At 40.5% G+C, this 24,994-nt stretch overlaps 1 protein-coding gene across 1 annotated transcript; it reads left to right on the top strand.

Annotated features, from left to right (window-relative positions):
* Nucleotides 1–584: 584 nt before the first annotated feature.
* aspscr1 (ASPSCR1 tether for SLC2A4, UBX domain containing) lies at nucleotides 585–22,775 on the top strand. The gene is given in 20 exon segments (XM_030732575.1): nucleotides 585–674; nucleotides 898–953; nucleotides 1,461–1,575; nucleotides 4,255–4,355; nucleotides 6,396–6,453; nucleotides 6,553–6,626; nucleotides 7,372–7,553; nucleotides 7,556–7,636; nucleotides 7,639–7,680; nucleotides 7,683–7,903; nucleotides 8,934–8,993; nucleotides 9,954–10,093; nucleotides 10,910–10,991; nucleotides 11,083–11,149; nucleotides 11,528–11,590; nucleotides 12,802–12,854; nucleotides 18,024–18,075; nucleotides 18,215–18,284; nucleotides 19,742–19,929; nucleotides 22,658–22,775. Coding segments are annotated over 20 exon segments (1,806 nt in total). The 3' UTR covers nucleotides 22,669–22,775.
* Nucleotides 22,776–24,994: the final 2,219 nt, after the last annotated feature.

Raw genomic sequence — 24,994 nt, 5'->3', positions numbered from 1 at the left:
TCATTACACTGTGCCTTCCCTCTCTTATAGAGTGTGTTTTGGTTTAGTCTCTTTATGCTCTCCTTTTTTGCCTTCTCTTTCCTCCCCATTACCCAAACAGTCACAGCCAATAATTGCCCCTCCTTGAGTCTGGTTTCTGATGGAGGTCGCTTCCTGTTAAAAATAACTGAGTTCTTCTTTCCCACAGTTGCAATGGGATTGAGTGGTCAGTGGGGTTCTTTCTTTAAGATTGTAGGGGGGGTTTACCTTACATCATTAAACACAACTATACATAAATCTAAACTGAATTGAATTTGGTCTCCAAATATTTCACTGTAGCATGTGGAAATATGCAAGGTGCAAGCAATTTTATATTTTTCTCTTTTACTAAGAGCACTCTTAATCTTGTTTTCTTTTCTTTTAAGTATTTAAAAGTTATTTTCTTACATTTTCAAATGTATGTACGAATTCGTGTCTGTTATCTTCTTAGATTATAACACCAAATAAAATAAAATCTTCAAAGTTGAGCGAACTGGACCTTTAAGTATGTCGCCAGGGAGTCAATAAAGTTTGTTCAAACAAACACTGTGACGTCAGGACACACAATGGCAGCTAGTGGCACAGCTGTAACGGTTCTCACTCCTAATGGGAGAAGACAAACAGTTAAAGTGGCTCCAAACACGCCGTTACTGCAGGTAAAGTCTTACAGAGGAACATTTAATCTGTGCTCAGACGGGCGTGTTATTAAATTCTGCGTTTCGGTCAAAAAAACCGGAGTGAACTCCTTCCCTCTGAGTTAGCTTTTGGGCTAACAGTTGTTAGCCAGTGACTGATCAGTTTCTGTTTTTGTGCGGATAAAATCAGATTAATTTGATGATTTTGCAAAATAATTTAAGCTGTGACATTTGCCGCCCTCAGGTGCTGGAGGACGTCTGCAAGAAGCACGGATTTAACCCCGATGATCACGGTTTGAAGTGAGCAATTAACGTGGCTCAAAATCTGTCCCAGTCCCTGCAGATTGAAAGCCTTTCACCTGGATTACATCCAAGTACACGATAATACAAAAATAACCGCACTGCAGACTAACAGTATAATAATATGTGAAATATCCGTTTATTTAAGTAGTCAAATAAGATGATCTAGTTTAAAAATGTATATTGTAAGTGCTTTTAATACCTTATTCAACTCTGTTTTGGTTTTACATTATGTTTAATTATATTTGAGCAAGCAGTGTCACTGCAGGAATAGAAACACAGAAGAAGAAGACCCTTTATATACAGTATCTAATGCTCTATTTTGGATTAATTTGAACAAGTGACTTTATCTATTTTAGTGTATTAATCAGATTCAATCCTCGGGCTCACACCTTATTCTTCATAACTTATTTTTAGTTATTGCAAAATCCAGCTGCTCCACATGAAACATTTTGTCTGATTTAATGGCGCTCTTTCTTCTCCTCTATGGACATTTTTTTTTGGCAGGTTTCAGAGGACTGTTGTTGACCTGACGTTGCCCTGGCGGTTTGCAAACTTGCCCAACAATGCCAAACTGGAAATGGTGACGAGTACAAGGAAACAAGCCGTAGCTGACAGCCAGGTGAGTTCAAACACAGTGCAGTTTGGGGCTCAGGGATTAAGTGGATTTTAATCTGAGTTATGATTTTGGCTTGTAATGATTCAGAAAACAAAATAATCTGGAATAAAAAAAGTCCTCTTTTGGAGCTTTCCATCCTTTATGTTCCTGTTCTCATTTTATGTTAAAATCAAGTGCACCCCTTTAATTTAGAGCAGTGCATTTTTACCTCTCCCTAAAAACTCACTCACTCATTGCTTAGTTCACCTTTGGCCAAGGTGTCTAAAATACAACTTTTGATCAACAAGATCTATCCATGGGAAGTAAACCTTTAAAGGTTTCCAGCGGTCAACGTGTGAAAGGAGATAAACTTACCTGAAGCTACTTTTGGCTCTGGATTATTTAGGGTCTCTCACCTGGATGGTTTTTTTTGGAAGCTTGTGTTAGTTTTCTGTTGGCTTCAGCTTTCTGTCACTTGCACCAAGGCTGGCATTCAGAGTTTCCTGGTGCAAGCAAATCCACTGGAAAAGTGGATGTCCTTGGTGGGTCTTAGTGTCAGACATCAAAATAAGGGTGTTAAAATGTGGTAGCTGCCAGCATAGATAGGAAAGTGTCCAAGTCCATGGTTTTGTTTATATTTTGATTTTGGGGTTGATATCATGGCCTGTTTTCAGGCGGGTCTGAATCAGAAAAAAATGTGGAAACAGTTCTTTTACCTCAAACTTAATCATGATTGCATCTTGAACTGAATATAATCTTCAATATTCCGATGTTTTTTCCATCAATTACCTGAACCTTCAGCATTGCAGCTTTCATTAACCAAGCATGGACATTTGCCAAAGTCCTTCTAGAGAAGAAGTACCACAACTCAGCATCCATCTTGAAAACTTGCAGTCATTTATTTGGGCAGTTATTTAGAAATCAAAACTTTGACTTTGTCCTTAAAGTTTGACTGACTATGGCAGCCTTTTTAAAACCTTGACCAGGCCAAGATTAGTTGACTGACTGACTGATTTAGTTAAGCCTGAATTGCATGTTTGCTTTTTAAATGGTTATAAATAACAAGAAAATGCATAGACTACTGTTAAGTAAGGCTACACAGACTCTTTGCCTGGCCCGCATGTGGTTCATTATCTAAATTAAATAGACACCCTGATGCTGCCCTCAGTGTTCAATATCTTACAGGTTATTTGTCCCATTCACGGTCATGTTTAATAAAGTCTCAGATGATATGTAGCTTCATGTGTAGGTCATTCAACCCTCCTGTGTGGGTTACTTTATTGTCAGTACCTGGAAATGCCTGAATTCTCTGTCACAGCGCTCTCTCTGATTCGTGTCCAACAAAACACTTTGTTGTAGCTGAGCTGTAGTTTCCTATGACATCATGGCATCATAATCCACGCCGTAAAATCACGGCTGGGTTTGATCTGCTGTTTTTGTTCATTTGATGGATGGTTGACTGTTGATACCTGGCAGATTTTATACACACACGCACTCCCACACACACACACCTCGGGTGGACTGGTGTGCGGGAGGGTTTCGTGTTTGACCATTGACAGCCAAAGCCCTCTTTTCATCTCTCCCGGTGTGCTGACGTGCGGCGTGGTCTATGTGCCGAACAACACCGTTGTTGAGTAAACAACTCACAGTGTGACTCAGAAAGAGCAACAGAGATTTGCGCTCGCGCCTGATGTTAGTTATTTTCAGGCCGAGGTAGGCCCACATGTGCAGCTTAATCACCTTTGATTATCAAAGAATTTTCTTCCTGCTAAATGTCTCGAGACTGACGAGCCAAGAACTTACAAATGACCACCGAGGGAGGATTTTTAAAATCATTTCCTTTTTTGTGATAGAAGTCCAACAGTGCAAAGTGCTTATACTGTATATTTTATTACTTTTAGCTCCTGTCAATTAATGTAAATAATTTAAAGAAAATGTTACTGTCATATTGATGTGTTTAAAAAGGCACTATTGGACTTACTTCCTTCTTAGTTTTATTCTCAGACTCTACTAGAGTAGCTATGCATGTTCACAGTCCAAAATCATCCTTATTTATCTTATTCTGAGACTCGATGCAGACTCTCTGTTCATCCTCTGTCCAAAACAAGCTGTTAAAGCCAACTTTCCTCTGATTGGCTGCCCTCTGCAAACAACAGGTTTGAACTGCTGGTAGCTGGGGCTTCTATGTTTGAGTATATTAAGGATGTCTGCATTCACTGACGACATACAGATCCAGAATAGAAAAAACGGAGCTTTTAGAGCACTTTGAAGTTTGCTGTGGATTCACAACCATTACTTGTACTTACCTGAGCTACTTCTTTTAATCTTTGGTCATGTTTAATGTGAGCATCCACCACTGCAACTGTGTGTGTATAATATATGATAGAAAATAAGAAAAGACATAATGAACCTACTTTTATATTCATGTCTTTATTTTATTTTATTTTTTTTATTATACATTGTTTGGGCAGTGTCTTAATCAGATCCAGCCGGTGTCCTTTGTTGTATCTGCCACTATCGAGCTTATCGTAATAAATGAAAAAAACTGATGCGCACCAACACTAAGCAAAGCTCTGGATACCCTCACGTTCATAGTTTAGACCTGCTTTTTATTTCCATAATTGTTTTTCATTTGGTTAAAGTTTAAAGAGTGCCTTTGGTCTTCATGCTTAATCTGTGTTCCTGTGGTTTCATACGCATCAGGTGCGGATTGCACTACAGATGGAGGATGGCTCTCGGCTTCAGGGTTCCTTCTCGTGTGGACAAACTCTGTGGGAAGTGCTCACACATTTCCCAGAAATCAGGTGTGTGTATGAATATTGGTGCAGGGCAGAGTCTGTGTGTCTTTGTGAAAACCACACTGAGAACCATTATAAGGCTCCAGAAGTATTAAATTGTCTTGACTGCAGATTAAATTGATTTGAAATGTTTTTAGTTGCTGTGAGAATTTCTAGCGCACAATACCTCCATTTTCACCCCGTTTACAGATTTAAACCCTGCAATGGGATTTGCATGGATTTTGTTTGTTTTGGAAAAGCCCAGAATTTGATGCAAACTTCAATTCATGTTGCCACAATGCACAAAAACCCCCTGTATTCCCAAGAGCGAAAAATGGAACAAAAAAAAAAAAAAGGACTTAACTGAGGAGGAACTGCAAAAACACAAAGAACTAGAACAAGTACTAGAATTAGAAGGTAAAGAAGTAATAAAGAACAAGAAGAAATAAAAGGCCTAAAAAGAAGAACTAAAAGGATTACTGAAGAATAAAACACAGAAAATATGAACTAGTAGTAGACAAAAAGTGCTGCTAGAAGAGCTAGAAAAAGAAGTACAATAAGTATCAGAAGAAGTACTAACAGAAGACAAATGAAATACTAAAAGAACAACTAGAAGAAGACAAAAGGAGCTACTAGAAGATGTAGAAGAGGAGGAACTAGAAGAACAAGAGGAACTTGGAGAAGAAGAACTAGAAAAGAGTTACCAGTAGCAAAAGAAAAAACTACCAACTGAAGAACTAGATAAGGTGCTAGAATAAATTATAGAAGAGCTAGAAAAAAACTAGATTAAGTACTTGGAGAGCTAAAGAGATGAGATAAGAACAATTAGAGGAAGAAATAAAAGTAGTAATAGTAAAAAAAACAAACATAAAGAACAAGAGCATCAATTAGAGCTTCTTTCTAGCCAGCTTCTTAGTCTACTGTTGTGGTTCTGAAACTGTGGGGTGCAAAAAACTGGGCGACAAATGTGGAGTGAAACTGAGTTCAGTTTCAATATAGTTTGTGTAGAGGAAAGTCAGTAAACAAGTGTTTTGTGATGAGTGAGTGTAAACCATTTTTGGCTTTTGGCTGGGGCATGTCAGCAGAAGTTTAAGGATTCATGTGCAGTAAGCGGTAAGAGGCAGTTGAATGACAAACGTCTTCAAGCAGCATGATTAATCTGGAAATGCTTATAAAGTAAGCAGCAGGTATATCAAAGGTGTTTCAAATTTGGGACACTGAAATAATATTTAGGATAACAGTGTTGTCATACTGAACCAAATGCTTTTATTTCACTTTACTGTTAATTTTGAACTGACATCAGTGTTTATTGGGAAGGTTTTTACTTTATTTAAAAGTTTGGTCTTAAAATCCATTTTAAAGTAATATGAAAAAGAACTCAAATTGAAAGCAAACTTCAGTTATGGTGTTGCATGAAGAGGTTAATGTACTCAACATTGCATTTCATCCATCTCCGTAGAGTGAAGATTGTCACATGAAAGCACACCAAGATAACATTCCTTCTTCTCACCACTCCTCCACTGAAGTTTAAGCTTTCCCACATATCACCACCACTCATTCAAACACACACACACACACACACATACACATAGACACACAGACATGCAGCTGTGCTCAGTAGTTCCAGCTGTGCGGTCCCAGGTGCTCATGCATCCGTCCAGCCCTCATCTCATCTGTTAAATGACATCACTGCCTTTGTTGATACTTATCCAAGGAAGTCATGTTTCCATGAAATGAATATTAGCTCTGCGCCAACGTAAAAAGCTCAAAGAATGTTATGAAGCACAGAGGAGCGCTTTGATATTCAGAATTGAAGAGAACAATAGTAAACATTATGGTTCAATTAGGTACTGCGCAGGATTGTGCACACATGGTTTACACATGCAGATGGTGTGCCACTGCATTGCATGAGGTTTTATTGTAAAATCACTGAGCTGATTATCCTTAACAAGGACAAGCCACTTGGGCGTTTTGTTTAAAGCAAATGAAAATCATTCGGCCACAGTTTTAATCTCTTTGTGTGTGTGTGTGTTTGTGGTGTCTTCTCAATGTCACCACCTTTTACAGTGTGTCGGAGCTGTCTGACTCAGGATCCACTCCTGTGTGTGTTTACATGAGAGATGAGGTATGCAGCGGTCTTTAACTCTCCCTTTCTCAGGAGATGAAAGTGAATTTTATGATAACACAGCTGTTTGTCCACATGTGCCTGTCTGTGGGTGTGCAGGTGAGTGGCGAAAGAACCACTAAAGAGGCCTCTCTGAGGTCTCTAGGTCTTACAGGAGGAAGTGCCATTGTCAGGTAGGCTGCTAGTTTTCATATCTCTTAGGTGTATTTGTGTATGGCTTTATTAATTATTGATTTAAAACATCATATCAAGTACGGGCAGTAGTCTACAAGATGACTGCACCTGTAAAAAGTGGAAAATGTACCTCATTTAATTCCGTTTCCTTCAAGGTAGTCTCCTTCTGCAGCAATAAACTGTATTTAACACCTCCTGCTACATTCAGTCCCTGGAAGTCCCTTCTGACCATTTGCAAGTGTGCTGCATCTCTGTGTTTTGGGGAAGAAGTCTTAGAGAGCCAAATATAGCCATGTGATTGTGTTGGCTAAAAAGCTCATGTGCTGTGAGCAAGCGCAAGGTGGTACCTGCCGCAAATCACCTTATTTTCCTCAGATATCTCAGATGACCTCTTCACTGACAGTCTGACTCTGGGCAAATTCATGGTGCACAGCACAGTACAGCAGATACTGGTTGGAGATTCCATGAGCGAGTAATAATTTTGTTTATACTTTGAAGTCCACCTAAAGAGCACATGGGTTGTTGGTGCGTTATAGTGTAATGTCACCATAGACAAGTCAGTGCGGTCACAAAAAGTCATGTGGTTAACCACCCGAAGCCACAAACTCTTTCTTGGAGGTCTACAGTGAAAGCGTGGTCAGAATGGGAGTAATTTATGGGAGCTTTGGGAGCTCACCTTGTAAACTGCATGGAGCCTTTATGAAAGTTATGATTACTAGTAATTGTTATGATTTTATGTTACAGGTTTTTACTCAAAAAGGAAAAAAACACCAGGGTTGAAGCTGAAATGGATTCAGCTGATATGCCAACCGCACCTGTTGCCATGGAAACCACACTCAGGCCATCCCAGGAGTCCGATCCTGCTCCATCACTCCAGAGACATCGAACAACAGATGTGCCAAGCTCAGACAGGCCGGAACCCAACCCGTGCCATCCTCTGCCACATCCACAGTCACACTTCCTATTCAGCAAGAAGCTGCTCCAAACCCCGAGGATGCAGTTCAGCCTAAAGCCCTCCCACAGGAAGTCAAGCACCAGAGGAGGATGGTGAAAAGCTGGACCATCAGGACTAAACTGCCACCCGACATCTCCATCCCCTTCGGCTTCCTCTGCTCCTTTCATTCCTTTCTCTGGAGGTGGTCAGCGCCTCGGTGGTCCAGGGGGAGGGGTTGCACGCTCCCTCTCTTCATCATCCTCATCTCTGTCAGCATTCGCCGCTCCAGTCGAGTCACCCAAAGCCAAGAAAGCCACATCCAGTCACAGTTCAAGCACAAAGGTCAGTCATGCTAGTGCAAAAAGCAGAGTTTATGCACTGGATTTTTTAGTTAGCTATAAATCTTATTAGCCTAACGTTACCATTAAACAGTTTCACACACAAAAATAAATTCACAAAAATGTAAAAATAAAAGGAAAATATTACCCATCCACTTATGTCCAATAATAATAAAAATAGGCTTAGTTAGTCATATGTAAACAAGGTCAAATATGATTCTGTGCCCTCAAAGGTGTTTATACGTTACTTTTTCTTCATGCTGGTCTCTCTCTTTGGTCTCACTCCTTTCTCCTATGAGCAGAGGTGCACATAAGCAGCTCCGCTGTTCTTTCTGAGCCACTGTACAATTGGCAATTAGCATCATAGCAGGTGGATAGCAGCACATTAATCCTGTGCAACATTAACACATTTTAACCAATCTCTCCCAAGATAATTGTCTTGAAAAACCTGAAACCAGAAAGATCGGTCTCAGCACTGCATCGATTCAGCACTTAAAGTTTGCCTAGTTCATAAGGTGTTTTGACATTTAACTTTTGCTGAATGCTTTCAGGAAAAAAGCCAAATGTGATATTTATTAAAAACCTACAGGTCTGCTATGTGAATCCTCAAAGATTGCACTACTGGCACATTAATATGCTAAATGTCTTTGAAGTGAAACTGAATGGTTTGTTTATTTAAATAATAAGATAAAACTACACAGATGTGGGAAATTTTATATATATATATATATATATATATATATATATATATATATATATATAAAATAATGTATATATATTTTTTTTTTAAACAAAGTTTTGTTTAAAAGTTTTGTGTTGTAAAGAAGCTTACATTGAGGCTTTATTTTAAAGCCATGTATTTTCATATCAGTTAAAACTTTCTTACTACTTAATATGTTTCTGTTCCCTATTAATGGCATTTCTTTTTGTCTTCAAGAATTTGTTTTATTTTAAATTTTTTTGCTTGAGGTTGAAAGTTAAAGTCCTGGCCTGATCAGTACTTGGTAAAACTGGACCTTTTCTGTTCCTTTCAGTGCAAAGCCACTACCAGTGTGCAACGGGATAGTGTGGATGATGGGGAGGAGTTCTTAGAGGTAGGTTTGCTCTGTAACCTCATTGTTTCAGAGTACCAGTTTCAGTGTTTTTTGGATTTCCAACCTTAATCATGCCTAAAGTCCTCTTTGAATCAAGTCTTGACACCCAGCAGCTGTCTTATTTTATTTTGAAGCTTTTAACTGAATTATTGTGGAGAGAACCAAGTTTATTAATTTTAGTGGTCTAAAATCATCTAACCAGAACACTGATCAAAATCTATGCTGGTTAGCCAAGAAAAAATGTAAGTAAATTCACCTACATCTTAACTACATTAACTATAGATTGGGATGATAACGAGTAGATATGCCTGCCACCAGGCAGCTCAAACTGTCGTGAACTTCTGTGCAACAGAATTGGTTTAAAATTTCCTGATTTGGCTGTTGATTGGCTCATTGGGGATGGGCCATTGTTGTCATTATAGAATTTGTTGGTAGATGACAATTGGATACTCACATTCATGCATACACTCTGATTGATGCATCGGGAGCAGTTTGGGGTTCAGCATTTTGCCCAAGGAGCATAGAATCAAACCACTGACCTTCTGATTGGTCGATGACCCACCTTACCTCCTGAGCCCTAGGCAGCTCTGTTCAGTTCAGTTTTATATACATAGTGCCAGTTTATAACAGCAGTTATCTCAAGACACTTTTGAATTCAAGGCACATTAAAATGTACTTACTACTGTAAAAAAAAAAAAAAAAAATATCCCTTTAGTGGGGAAGAACTACTCCCTTTCTGCAGGAAGATATGTCCACCAGAACCAGGCTCTGGAAGGGGCAGGCTTCTGCTGCGACTGGTTGAGGGGTGAAGGAAAATAGAAGACCGAAAAGGGAATATATAGAACATAACCAGTAAACAAGATTTCTGTTGTGATTAAATTGAGCTAAAATTTTGACGTTTCAGGGCACCACAGATGCAAATATTATTGTAGACACACTCATATCGCTTTCTGCCTGCAGCCGGTGGAGAGGGAGCCTCTCATCTACCACCTGGACTCGACAGCCCATCGCTCTGAGGACTACGGGAATCTGCCCGACGAGTTCTTTGAAGTGACCGTGGATGATGTGCGGAAACGCTTTGCCCAGCTGAAGAGCGAGAGGTGGGGGAGGAGAAACAGGTTGAATGATTAGGTGCAGTATTTAGTATAAATACCTTGTTGCTGCAGAAACACGTCTGGATCCGATGTGTTCCTGTGCTGTTTGGAACAGATAATTAGTCAGTTTGGCATTTGGACCTGCAGTGTTTTGTTGATGTATAACCCTTAATTGCAAAAATACCATAGCAGTGATGAGAGGCCATAGGCAAGGATAATGTTGGGCATCACTGTGTATGTTTTTGAAGTTTTTGTTTGTTTGTTTTTTCCATTCATTACTAGTTTTGAAGTTTTTATTTATCAGCGCTTCTTCAAAACAGATGCACTCAAATTTATTCTGCGCTCGCTGGATGTGGCAGCGGCAGACCAAAGCTGTTGAGACATTGTGTCTGTTTGCAAACATGTTCTCATTTATAAGACAACACACGCACACACACACAGTACAAAAGCTTCTAAATATGGCACGCAGGGAGCAATTAGTAGTTCTGTTTTGTGTAGACGTTTATCTTCCAGCCATCGACCAAACACCGTCAGGTTGAGACCACTCACATCCTTTAATCTCTGTGTGCACTGACATGGCTGCCTCATGGCTACTGCCGTGTCAATGACTGCAATTACCAAGGGTGGAATTAAGCCGACCAAAGCAGTTTGCGCGCGTGCACACACACACGGCCACACACGGGTAGTGGTAGAAAAAGAAACACTGATTCTTTGTTTTCTTTGTACATCTTAGTCATTGTGGGTTAAACGACCTGCTTTTTATTTCACAATTCATTTCATGATAACATTATAACAGTGTGTCTCTGTGCCTCTTTCCTTCAGGAAGTTATTAGAGGAGACTCCGCTTATGACTAAATCTCTGAGAGAAGCACAGATAAAGGAGAAGATGGATAGATATCCCAAAGTAAGTTCATGCGCATAATTACACGCTTGAGCTTTTATTTTATGTTTGTTTAAAATATGCAGAATAGAAATAACTCACTGTGTGTCTCCAGGTGGTCCTGAGGGTCCAGTTTCCAGACAGATATGTTCTACAGGGCTACTTCAGGCCTCTAGAGACAGGTGCGTGTGTGTGTGTGTGTGTGAGCACGCGGGCATTTGCATGTGTGTGCTCCTGCAGTGTGGAGAGTGTTCATTTCAGCTGGCTAGCCACAGGTATGGCTGCAATGTGAAAGCTACTTGCGGTTCCCTCACCACATTTATGACTGTAGCCACACCAGAGTGACAGAGGCAGAAAGAATGAGACAGGTCTGTAATTCCAGCAATGAGATGCACCTCAGCCCAACAGCAACACGATAACCAGCAGAACAACAAATTGTAGGGAAATTCCTTCTGACAAATGAATTACAGTCCACAGAGATACTGATGTAGCTGCACACAGCAGCTCAGTTTGTGCCTCAGTTGATGAGCTCTGTGTCTTTGTGTGTGTCTTATGTCCAGTTGGTACTCTGAGGCACTTTGTAAGGAGTCATTTGGAGGATCCTCAGCTCAGTTTCTACCTGTGTAAGTATCATTAAATTTCCCCACATCATCATCATCAAGCATTAAAATTCATCTGTGAAGGTTGAAAATGGTATGAGATTTCTGCTTCTGGTTTATTGCAAATCAGATCCAGGATAACAGGTCTGATCATAATTATAACCACATTGAACTCACCATAAAAAAATGTTAAATACCTAAAATCTGGTAAATGACACTATAACTGCTGTAACAGGGTGTGACAGAGGAAAAACACTGATCAGGTCTGATCAACCTGAGTCAAGTCATCATTCCTTGGTTTACTCCTGACTGGGAACATGTGTTTAATTGTAGTCATCTAAATGCCCTTTGTTTTCATTGGCCTCAAGTATTGAATAAATGCAAAATAATACTGAAAATGTTGACTATAACTACAAAAAATACTGCTGAACTGGAAAGTTCTTGGAGTTTTTAGAGAAAAAGACAACGTGTGCATCCAGGAAAACTTTTCTAGGTGCTGACTTAAATGAATGTGTTGTAGAAAGGAGGAAAGGTCTACACACTTTTTAGATCTGAATTGTCAGTTTGATTTCATTTAATTTAATTGAAATATTGCTTTTGCATAAATATTTTAATTGTTACTTGGAGCTAAAAATTGTGCAGACCTTTCCTTTTTTTTTTTTTTTTTTTTTTTTTTTTTGGCAGCACAACTACTACAAATTTGACATCTTTCTTCAGCTAGCAAGTTTTATTTTATTATTATTTTTTATTATTATTTTGTTTATTTTACCATGTCCAGGTACATTCAAGCTAGTTTAAGATTTATGAGAAAGTGAGATTTGGTGACAGTCATCCAAAAGCAATTCAACTTTTAATACTGTAATTTACAATTACCAGACACTTGAGTTTATTGGTTATCAGGGGAATGTGTCCACTCCAGTATATACACTAATTGGCCACTTTTGTTGGGTTGTTGCACTGGATGTACCCCTTTTTGCCGTCTTTAATCTTCGAGACAGATTCTACAAGGCGCTGGAAGCATTCATTTTGTTTATGCCAATTCTGACTCTACCATCTGAATGCAGCAGAATTGAGACTCATAGGACCAGTGATGTTTTAGCAGTCTCCTGTTGTCCAATATTTTGGTGAGCCTGTGTGAACTGTGCCTCAGTTACCTGCTCTTGGCTGACGGTTTATGTTTTAATAAGAACTGTATTCCCACTTGTAATTTTGACATTTTTCTACCCCTTCTTTTATCATCACCCCTCCAAAAACTATTCTGGAGGACCCTTCAGTTACACTTTGCCAGGTAAGACTCCTCATACTGGCCTTTGAGCATCTGACAGTGCTTTATGTGAAACTAAGTAAAAAAATGGCTGAATTAAACCAAACAAACCTCATCACAGTGAAACTGCAGAAAATAACTACAAAACTTTTTTTTTTTTTTCCTCCCCCTCAACATGGACCTTCTGACTGTAAAATGTATCGGCTGGGCCTCCTTTCCTCTTCAAAGGCCCGTTACATTCCCGTTCTCCCTTCTTCCCTCGCTTCTGCTCACACTTGTTCCCCTCTCCACTGTCCTTGACCCCAGCTGGGCTTGATTTTCCCAGACTGGCACATGGGTTAATACAGGCCTTGCTTTGATCTTGACACACACAACACACACACCACACACACACACACACACACACACCACACACACACACACACACACACACACACAGAGCAATGGACAGCTTTGATACTTTGTGGCCTTTGAGTTTATTCAAAATGTGCAGAGATACACATGCTCGATCACCTCAGCACTCTTGTTGTTCTTTTATTTTTAGATACTTTATTTTTGCAAAAGCAGAACATTTTCGTCATCTGTGCCTCTCGTTCTTTCATTTGACACTTTGATTCAACCTGAAGCACACTGAAGTAGTGGAGGAAGAGGCGGATGTTTGAAGTGATATCGTGTTGTGATGATGAGCAAGATCAGCTCCTTAGAGGGACTTTATAAAAGATAACAATCCTCAAAAGTGCACTTTGAAATATGTCTGTGTTGTGTGTTTTTGGGTGTGTGTGTATATCCCCCTTTGGTGCCACGATCGCTCATTAAATCTGATGTCAGTCTTTGTTTTTCATCTTTTCATCCCTTCTGAACTCTCCCGGCTGTTTTTCAGTACTCTCCCTCTCCTGTACCCCAAACTCTGGCGTTCTCGCTCTCGCTCTGTCTCTCTCGCTCTGTCTCTCTCGCTCTCTCTCCCCCTTTTTTTTTTTTTTCTCTTCTCCAAGTCCAGCACCCACATGGTCCCTCTCTTGGTCCTCTCCTGTGCTTCACCCCTCCTTCTCAGCCCCATGTCTCTATCCTTAGGGACTTAAAAGCGTTAAAACAAAATCTTTAATCCGCTTGGTGTCACCCCCCCCCCCCCCACTCCCCCCCCCCCCCCCCCCCCCCCCCCCCCCCCCCCCCCCCCCCCCCCCCCCCCCCCCCCCCCCCCCCCCCCCCCCCCCCCCCCCCCCCCCCCCCCCCCCCCCCCCCCCCCCCCCCCCCCCCCCCCCCCCCCCCCCCACCCCCCCCCCCCCCCCCCCCCCCCCCCCCCCCCCCCCCCCCCCCCCCCCCCCACACACCACACACACACACACACACACTCACACTCACACACTCTGGCTCAGCTTCCCTGTCTATACATCAATCTTCAACACACACATTTAAGGAATCTTTTAATCTTTTTTTTTTGGTCATGTCACATAGACATGAGTGCACACAGACACGTCTCTCTTACACACACACACACACACTTTAATCACTTTGTGTCATGTCAGGAAAGGAATGTTTCCCAACCCAGAAGCCCTTTGATACCAGGCATCCCCTCCCTCATTCGTCTCCCTCTCTGTCTTCCATCAGGATCCGTTCTACCTCTCTTTCCTCTCTCCATTCCTCTCTTTTTAATACACACTCACCCTCTCTCTCTCCCACATACACTGGTCTCATCCCGTTGGCCCTGTCTTTTCCCAAGTGGAAATGTTGCTGCTGCTGCCAGATGGAGCAGGATCGCAGGAATGCTGTTGTTTCACTGTAACACATTGTTTCCTGCTCACAGGGCTGTAATAATAGCAATTAGGCCAGTGTGTCCCAATTTAGCAACCAGAGAAAGGACAGTGTGTGTAAATGGCCTGTGGTGTTGGGTGAACCCACATACCCCAGCTACTGCCTTTATTTTACACTGCTGATTATCTAAGTGTCTGGAGGAAGTTGGATGCAAAATGTTTTATGGCATCATCACTGTATCTAATGTATACATTTTACTGCTGATTAGACTGTCTGAATACCTGCATTCCTCTTAAAAAAAAAAACAAAAAAAAAACTGTCCTCCTAGCACTGCACATATCAGCGTCCTTCAAAAAAACAGGTTCTACAGCTCAGCAGACATCTTAGTTTGAACTGTCAGCTTGATTAACTTCAATTCTAATGGCTACTGGGACATAAATACTGCAATCAACAATGTATAATATAAAATAGAAACAATTTTGCCCCTCACTAAGCTTTTAAAAGCCCCCACCCCCAAATCTTAGTTATTTGCACTGCTGCAGAGTTCTAAGATTTCTGTTGAGGATTCTTTGAGTGCCATGTTGCCCTCATATGTCTCTGCACATGCACAGTTTATGTGAACAAAGGTGACAGCTCCACCATTAAGTTCTTCAGGCAGAGGTAGATGACGATGTTTCTGTTGGAAGGAAATCAAAAGAGATGAACAGTTGTTATAGTCAAAAGAGCACAGCCCAGCATCCAGGACCAAGAACAATCCTCACAAGGATGAAAGCAGTTTGAGAAAGGTTACAAGAAGCGCAGTTACTCATATATACAAGACAGTAACAGTTATGTTTTCCTCATGCCATTCACAAGCTATAACCAACATATATTCAGCAGACACATCTTAAATACAGCAGTACTTATGCACCTGCCAGCCACTTCATTAGGTGCGCCTGTCCAACTGCCAATCAGCCAATCATATGGCGCATCTCAATACCACCTGCTGAAGTTAAAAAAAAAGAGAGTATCCAGTGAGCCTTAGCTCATAGATTAGTCTCAAAATATATTATTTTGAGACTTAATTGTTTAGTCAATAAAATTTCAGTGAAATTACCAAGAACAATTTATATCAGAGCTCAAAGGTGTGATGCCTTTTTAAATGTCAGTGATCAAGTACTGAGAAAAGCGTCCACTTATTCACTGAGAAGCCACAAAGTTATGCAGGGTTTTACTAATAGATTTCATTGATCAGGGGCTGCATTTAAAAACTGCCTAATCTTTGGGGCATGGATGCAACCCTCTCAGGGTGCTCTGCAGTGTCTGGCATGGGGACACTGGCAGCAGATCTCCTGTGCTTCATGCTGTTGATCAGGCTTGTTTGGTGCATACCGTGGATGGTAGGACTGATTGAACTGGGATTTGACGTATTCCTCAAATTGGTCCTGAGTATTTTGTAGTGAGCTGCGTCTGCAGAAATGTTTAGATGGGCAGTACTGTCAAAGTAATTTGTGCCATTGAATCAGTTTATAATGGGAGAATCTGTTTTCACCTGTTTTAAATGTTGTGGCTGATCAGTGCATGTTCATAAATTTCACAATAGTACAGACAGACTTACAAGATCATGATGAGGATTATTAAAGGAAATTTCTGCACCATTAGGGAGATTTTTTTAGTAGCATTGGTAAGGTCTGTTAGTTCAGAAAATAGATTTATAATAGATATAAAGGGCAGCACTGTCCAGACTATATGATTTATGTGAAAAAATGCTGTCAGTGTTGTATTTTATTGTTGTGGAGGGGCATGTAAATCAATTGTTGTCACACATGAATCTAAGAACATTTTTTGAGATTCCTGATCCTCTGGGGACACACTTGAATGGGGCAGAGCCTCTACATGTTTCTTTCTGTGATAAACAGATCGTTTCCTCAGGATTCCTGGAGCAGAGCGTAGTCTGGTGCTCATCAGTGTGATTTAGGAGGATCTGCTAACTAAATGAAGAAAAAAAAAAAATAGAGCAGCAGAAACGTGTTCAGGATTTTAGTGTTTTAATTTTTTTTTTTAATATCTTAAACACATTTACCAATAAAAGGCCTTTTGAAGTCTTAAATTCATCTCGGCTCTTTAATGTTTTTAATTACAAGAATTTCCAGCATGCTATTTTGTCCTTTCTGCACATCCAGGTTTCATAATTCAGCCAACCACTGCAGGCTTGTTTATATATGTGCACAAACCGTTAATAGCTGGTAACATTAGCCAACTTTAGCTCATGCCTAAGAGAAAAAAATCTTTATAAAAATCCTGAAGTCTTAAGCCTGGAGAGGGTCAGTTAGGTGTTTTGACCTCCAAGCTTACAACACACTGATGATGATGAAGGCCTTGCTAGCCAGCCTGTTCATTGGTCTCAGGAAGATGGGAGTTTAACAACACATGGGTTAATAATAGGGGTTAATCTTGGTTTTAAAAGGAAATCCTCACAAATCATCTCCACCGGTGTGTCAGAGGTGTTCAGATGAATGAGTCTCATTTTGTTTTGTATAGTACAGATACCTCCTACACTGCATATATAGTACCCTGTATCTTTTAAACCTATTTATTGTATTACATTTGGATTTTTATTTACTGAGCTCTTTAATTTAATTTGACTTTTTTTTTCTGTTTCAATTTAATTTCAGTCCTTTTGTGCAAATTTTAACTTTTCATATTGTATTTAAATAATTGAACTATTCTACATATTTAAGCTCTTTTTGTTTGCTGTGTTTAATGTTTTGGCTGATGTAACACAATTTTCCAATTTTGGTGATAAACAAATACTTTACTTTAACCCGACTGTTCATTTGAACTTAAATTACTGTGTTTGTATGGAAAGGGCATAATTTCACTTTTGATGCATCGCTGCTATGGTCTTAAATTTAATTTAAAGTGCCATTGAAATTGAGCTTATTTATACCTATGGACATTGTGATGATGACCACTTTATGAAGCTCTTGCTCTCCTGCGTTGCTCAAATGTGTTGCTTTACGTTGTGTTGCTCTGGTGGAGCAGATGTTTTGTTTCCTTAGACTGACAGACGTGCGCCCTGCCTGCCGCCCTGTCTGTCTGTGTTTCCACCTCATAATTGTACGGTTGATAATATCTGCTTGCAACTGGTCCATTATACCCATTAAGACTACCACTGGAGAGGAATGTGGTGCTTCAGGGGTGAAAGTGTTTTCACTAACCATTTGATTGGTGCTCAATTTGTGGTTGACTTCAAAGAACCAACGGTTACTGGTTCAGGTCCCCGAGTAATGAATCATCCCCCAAAACGAACCTGACTTTAACTTGGATGTGGTGGCAGCTCTTGGTTTGCGTGAAGCGGGAGGTGGTTTTGTTTGGATATTTCTATGTTTTGCAGAAATTGAAGTGTGCACCAGACATTTTTAGAAGCTTCTGTTCACTTCTGCTCTGTTTCTGCGTCTGCAGGCCGACCTGTTTCCCGGTGCACTCCTATACTTCGGCTCTGATGTCAAGACAGGTTTTTTTCTTTTTGATTTCCTTCTTTCATATGCTGATTTGAATTAGATTCTGGTGTATTTCTGAGGAATGCAATGGAACAAAACAATAGCTTACATTGTGTGTGTGTGTGTGTGTGTGTGTTTGTGTTTCCTCCACAGATTTTTACATAAAGAGGGAACTGCTCGAATCCTCTGTCTCAGCCTTACAAGCAAATGAGTCCGTTGCAAGGTATGTGTGCATGTGTGTGTGGTTTTAAATGTGTGGCTGCGTGCGTGTGTGTGTGTGTGTGTATGCATTTTGTATCCTGCAGCAACCAACCTATTTTCCTGTCACAAAGCTGTCATCATTGGAATCCCTTTGAGGTTGTGCCTAAACAGCAGGTGCCCCCATGCGCCCTCATTTCCTCCACACGCATACAGATTCTCACACACAAACCATTTTCCAGTCCATCTAAAGATAGAGCAACTTCCCAAAAGTCACCCCCACCTGTTGTCCTTTAGCTTCATTAACCTCTGTTTCAGATTCCTATCTTGTTTAGCTTGTTTAGCTCCTCTGTTTGCAGGGTAATGCTGCTTTAAGGCAGTTCTTCCATAAAGGAAAAAAAAAAAAAATTAACCAGCTTTTCCCACCTGATCTGCTCAGTTAAAGCCATTTTACAGTACATTTAATGAGGCCATGTAAAATTTTACTGTCCTACTGTGAATATTTTTAGTTATAACCTCTTTTTAAAAAATAAATATAAAGCACAAATGGGGTGGGTCAAAATTTGACACTTTTTAATTTATTTTTGAGCCCTCGTAACTTCGGAAGTCCAAGAGAGAGCTACGTTTTTAAGGGCTGAAAACTCAGTCTAAAGCTAAATTTTGTTTTTGTTGCCTAATATTTTTTCTATAACCAACTTTATTGCTATCATATAATCATTGTTTCAACAGCAAAACTCCACCAATTTAAGCGGGATTCATGCTGGTGCATCGTGATTTACCCAGATTGAAGGATTCTGGGTATGCGCCCTGCTCAGATGTGCTCGAGTGCAGTCCTCCAAATGACACTACTTGTAGATGAAGGCACCAAGGCAGATATTATCCAATATCAATATTTATCTGATGTGGTCTATTCCTACTTACCATGATATATGAAGCTGTGTCCAGCTGTGTTATTGCGTTCAGGTGACAGAGGAAATTTTTGAATGCTTTTTGGATCAACTGTCAGGGGTGAAATCACCATATGGGATCGTCTGGTCAAAACAAGTTATTGCACAGGTCTCCCTTTTCCCCTGTATTTTGATACCAGGTTTATCTTCTAGCTGTAATTCCTTCTGTATCAAAATAGTTTTCCAGTATAGTCATATTTTAATACACAAATGTTGTTTGTCTGTGAAATTAAGAAGTTTTTCAAAATCAGGTTCCATTGATATAAACTCAAGTCCGTGGATCACAGCGTCTCAGGATCAGTGCATGATGGCTTCATAATTTCTTGTTTTCTTTTTTCTAGTTTTCTTGTGGCATAAGCTGGCATGTCCCTTTTACCTTCTTTACCAAACTTTAATGGGAGCATCCAGTTATGTGGCAAATGTGACAACTTTGTGTAGCGTCATCTTCTGCTGGCTCATACTCAAATCAACCATCCTGTTTGTGAAACTTTAAACATTCTTTTTTGTTTTTTTGTTTTTATTCTTCCTACCTCAGCTGCATGCTCCAGACCTCAACTACCTCCTCAAGCTCTGTGGGCTTTGAGGAGCCGCTGCCTCCCCTGGAGCCTACAGTGGAAGCCAGCAGGTCCACACAAGACGAGGAAGACCCATCGACACACACCCAGGCCGCTAAACCTGCCAGATCTGACCCGGGAAAGGTGCCCAAGTGGCTCAAGCTTCCAGGTCAGGACAGAAAAGGGAGCACGCACAAAGACAATCTTTTTTTTTTTTTTAAATATTATTATTAAATTAACAGTTTTTATATAAAAAAGAAATGAGTGCAGACTGCAAGGTATAGTAACTGGTTTGTGCATCAAACCGTGAACTAAAATTCTGATGACAGCAAGTCATGAAAACAAGGTGCAGTCAAAAAGTCACGAAAAGAACATGATCTCCTCGTGCACCTGTGACTGCTGTGCTGCTGTGCTGCTATCATTTCACGCAGACCTCAAACTTGCACAGAGTTTAAACATCGACTTCCGTGTCAAACTGGCCCAGTATTTACAACACGAGTATTTGTAGAGGGTACTTAACTGTCAGTATATGTGAAGTTGTCACCTGGTGCCTGATTTAAGTGCTTTTCTCTAACAGACACTCACATCAAAAATTGGAGGAAAGGATTCAAAATGGATCTGAAATTAAGGAAATGAACCGTCTGACATTCAAAATCACATACTTAACAAAAACCCCCTGACCACATCAAGCTTCAATTAAATATCAGCTTGAATCCACTGTCTTCTTTTAGTCCTCACTATGAGTTTGAATTATAGTTTTCACACCAGAGCTGATATGGACTGCACCAAACAGGTTAGCTGGCAAAGCTCACCTAATACATTCAGCTCAGAAATGTGTATTTTTTTTTTTTTTTTTTTTTTTTTTTAATTTGAGAAAGAACAGAAGGCTTTGAGGCACACGATTCATATCATGGTAAACACACACACACACACTCTCACACACAGAAACCACAAAACCACAGCTAATAGGACATGGCTTTTTGAAAGCTGAATTTGTGATGACTCAGAGGATCAGGATGCATGTTAGGATGATCCAATTAGTTCAGGATGGTCACCCCCTCCGGCCCAGGAGACCACTACAGACACTCATCGTGCCCAGGGAGAGAGCCTGCTGTCGGGCCACATCACACAGCACGAGCCCCTGTGGTCTGTCCAGTCCCAGCGCCTCTCTGTTGTTCTACTGTGGTGTCTCTGGTGGTCACCATATTGATGTTTTTGTTTGGTACATTGCTCTCTTCTCTCTCTGTCTTCATCTTGTTTGTGTTTTTGTTCATTTTATTTCTGGCTGATCTCCGTGTGTGTCCTTGCACGTCTCTGAAGAAAGTCGTGGCTGTTTTGTCTTTCATGAGGAAAGTTAAAAGAAAAAGAGGGTAGGCTGGCTGAATCAGGAATTATAGATTCCATGTGTGGACCACTACAGAGGACACACACACACACGGAGCATATGAGGCTGGCTGGCATGTCTTTGTTAGTATGTTCAGTAATGGGCAGAGTGTTTTGATGCATTCCGGAGGATTCAGTATTAGAGCCAGCACACTTTTAGTGTTCAGCCTTGTGGCGTCTTTCTGGCCCTCGATTAAAGCCTGGCATCTTTTAAACTAAACTTCTTCTCCTTCCTGTTTCATGATGATCTGCCTTGTGTCGTGTTGACAGGATTTATTGCAGGTTTCATGCTGTGAAGGGTGTTTTGAAAAACAGCTCTGGGTGGATGATAGCGGGTTTCTTTTTAACTGGTTTTCATTGCATCCGGTCTCAGTGTTTGTGTATTGATCTGGGGGCTGCACAACAAAGCAAGTTCAGCATATCCAGGACATTTTTTTTGTTTTTTTTTTCCTTATCTGGGTTCACTTACTCTGTCAGTAATCAGCAGTCAGGCAAGCGGACACGTGAAGGTGGTCATCAACTTTCCATGAGAGCACATTAAAGGACCAGTCACAAACATGCACAGATTTACTCCTAAGAATCTGTGGTTACTGATGCTTTTCAGATTAAGAACTTTAGACTCTTACTGTCTGAGCACAGGATCAGTAGGTGGTGGTTTTGAACCAGTTGATCTCTTATGCCAAAAAAGACCAGCTTCGGGGCAAGTTAAAAATCCAGAGTCAAACCCGATGTTACCTAACCAAGTGAGAAATCCTAATGTTATAAGTAGTTTATTTTGATTTTTTGGCATTTTGAGTTATTCAGTAGCATTAACTCAGTGCCCAAATGAGACCGTGGTAAGATGTGCTTTAGGAGTTACAGGCAGGGTGGAGTGGCTGGAGCTGTGTGTCAGAGGTGATTTGTGACTGATGGATAACAGCGAAAGGGATGGTTTACAAAATGGCAGTGAAACGTGATATAATGTATGGTTTGAAAACGGGGGCGCTGACAAAAGACAGGAGGCCAAGCTGGAGGTGCAGAGTTGTGAGGATTTGGTCATGTGCAGAGGAGGGACAGTGAAAATGGAGCTGCCAGGCAGGAGGAAAATAAGACGACCATTCATGGATGTAGTGAAGGGGGACTACAGGAGGATGATGGAGGCCGATGAGCCGCTGTGGCGAATCCTAAAGGGATTAGCTGAAAGAAGTTATTCAGCAGCATTAATGTCAGAAGAGACACCTGAGTTATTGTTTTTTTTTTTTTTTGTTTTGTTTTATTCAGTGTGTTTGGTCATTTCAGTTTAGTTTTGGTTCCAGTGGAAGTTTTATCTTTATTATTGTGATGTGGTATTTGTCAGATTTTAGGATGTAAGAAGTTTGGCACGTTTCAGTAATACAAGTGCAAGTGGTTTTTTAAAAAAAAAAAAAAAAAAGATGAGGAACGAGGAGTACTCAAATGACAGCTGAAAGAAATACTGTTTGTATTTTTTGTTGATTGGCAGAGTTGTTAATTCCCGCTTTCTGGTTCCTGTACAGGTAAGAAGTAAAACTTCTGCTGTGTGCTGACGGAGGACCGACCGCAACACTGAGTGATGCACTTAAATTTTCACTTCACTCGGCTTTGTGACCTGCAGTGGATTTAATCCATCATGGAGGAAACCTGGCTTTTAAAATGGATAAAATAAAGACAGAATGATTGAATGTGTTAATGTCTTTTGGGGGGGGGGGGTGATCTGGAAGAGACCTGAGAAGACACAGGAAAATGTAGTGCAAAGTCAATAAAGTTTAATGAACTAAAATGTGTGTCTCGTGTATTGAATTAAAATTTTAATTACACTAGCTCTTGATCACATGTCAGGATCAGCAGTGGTACGATATCCAGTTAACCTTTCCTCAACATTTAAAGAATTTTGACTCTTCTTCTGTTTAACACCAAATCTAATGCATGTTTGTAGATGTGCAACCTTTAAACTGCTTGTGTGGCCAACCTTACATTAGTTGATCCTTTCAGTAAAGCCTGTTATCTTTAGAGAACTTTTGCAGCCCTGCATTACAAAGTGCTTCTCACATGGCAACAATTCATAACAAGCAGATTTTTTTTTATTTATTTTTTTGTATTTTCAGTGAAAGAAATCAAATACACATCAACATTCAACAATTAAGGAGCATACTGTCCATCACAAATCAAAGTTTTGAGTCCTGAACTATATTCTTAAAGAAAGTCCGTCTGAAGGGGTTTCACGTACTCAGTCCACTTGGTCCAGATTTCATAGAATCTGTCTTTTTGCATCCTGAGGGAGAAAGACAACTTTTCCATGGCATATATATCGTGTATTATGTTTATCCTGTCTTCAATGGTAGGGGGGCTCCGCTTTCCACCATTTTCTGGCGATAGCTTTCTTACTTGCAACGAGTAGCATATTCAGTAGTCTTTTATCTCCATTTGGACACAGGTGCATCACCCAAGTACATTGTTTCACATTTAAAGGGAATTTTAGCTCTAAATATATTAACATGTTCACGTATCTCTTTCCAACAAGCAGATTTTATAGATTTATTTTGGGTGATTTCTAGGCTTTATTGCACAGGAAAGTGGGAGAAACACATGCAAGAAAAGTTCTGGGATGGACTTGAACCCAGGCCTCTGCAGAAACGGTTCTAGCCTACAGCATGTGTCATTTAACAAATCAAAACATCCGCATTTTACCAAGATGGAAAATACTGCAGTAAATTAAACAATGATCAGCATCACTTGTCAGTTATGTTGTTTTCAGGATGGGTCTGATGGTGCAACGCTTTGAATTGTGGAGCGGCATTATCTCCTTTCATTAAGGACAGTCCAGTGTGTCGCCTGGTAAAGATGGTGCTAAAGGACGCACTGAAGCGTATTTCCTTAGCGTTTAGAGAATTCTAGCACTTCTGCAGTTAGGATCCTTCCTAAGAAACTTTGTTCAGCTGCACCTGTGAGTTCGTACAGGAGGTGGGCAGAGTGGCAGAGATGTGTCCACAGAGACCATCTTCCCATCTGCTAGAAGGCTGAGTGTCTCTGTCCTCACTCTCATCCCCCCAGCAACCCTCTTTCTTTAACATACTCCCATGTATCTGCATCCATGCACTCAGCACACTGCTGGTCCAGCTGATCTACATTTCCTCATTAAATATATTTTATTTCAGCTCACGTGGGTCTGTGTGGTCTCCCTTCTATGTTCTGGACTGTGTCAGTTGTCAATTGATGACAGCTACAAAGACTTTGTATTTTTCCACAGTTCAGAAATGCTCAATAAATGACTAAACAGGTGGCATTCAGAGGTACAGAATAAGGAGGGAACAACATAAGTTTGTGTTGTTAGTGCGCCACCTATCAAAGTTCCTACCCCCACACAGCATTAAAAAAAAGGCTATGATGCTTCCCCATCTGTTTGCAGCCCTCCTCACAGCAGGTTTAGCAGATAACAGGTGCTGTTTTAAAGGTGAAGTGTCCCCGGAGGCTTATAGACCTTTTGCAGTAGGAAAAGCACAGGTGAGACAAATTTCATTAAGGATGGCTTATTTTCTATAAGTGTCCCAGTGAGCCACACGCTGCACAATCTGGATCACCTTAGTGGTTTAGCAGTTATTCTTAACTGTGTTTTTCCTGCTGAGGGAAACTGTGCTGAATGTGTCTAGGGAAGAAAAAAAATCTGGGGCAATTCTCAGTTTTTCCAGTCAGAAAAAAGCTGGAGTGCTGAAACCTTTTCTGCACTCCTCAGTATCATTTGTGCCCCTCTGCCTGGAGAAAGGGACTACTATTTCACCTTTGCAGAAGTTTTAAATGGTTTTCAGATGTGATAATTAATTTGTGGACATACAGTCATTTTCTGCAACATTAATTGA

Source organism: Archocentrus centrarchus, chromosome 1 (genome assembly GCF_007364275.1).
Source record: "Archocentrus centrarchus isolate MPI-CPG fArcCen1 chromosome 1, fArcCen1, whole genome shotgun sequence".
NCBI classification, from domain to species: domain Eukaryota; kingdom Metazoa; phylum Chordata; class Actinopteri; order Cichliformes; family Cichlidae; genus Archocentrus; species Archocentrus centrarchus.
This window is presented reverse-complemented; position numbering and strand designations above follow the sequence as displayed.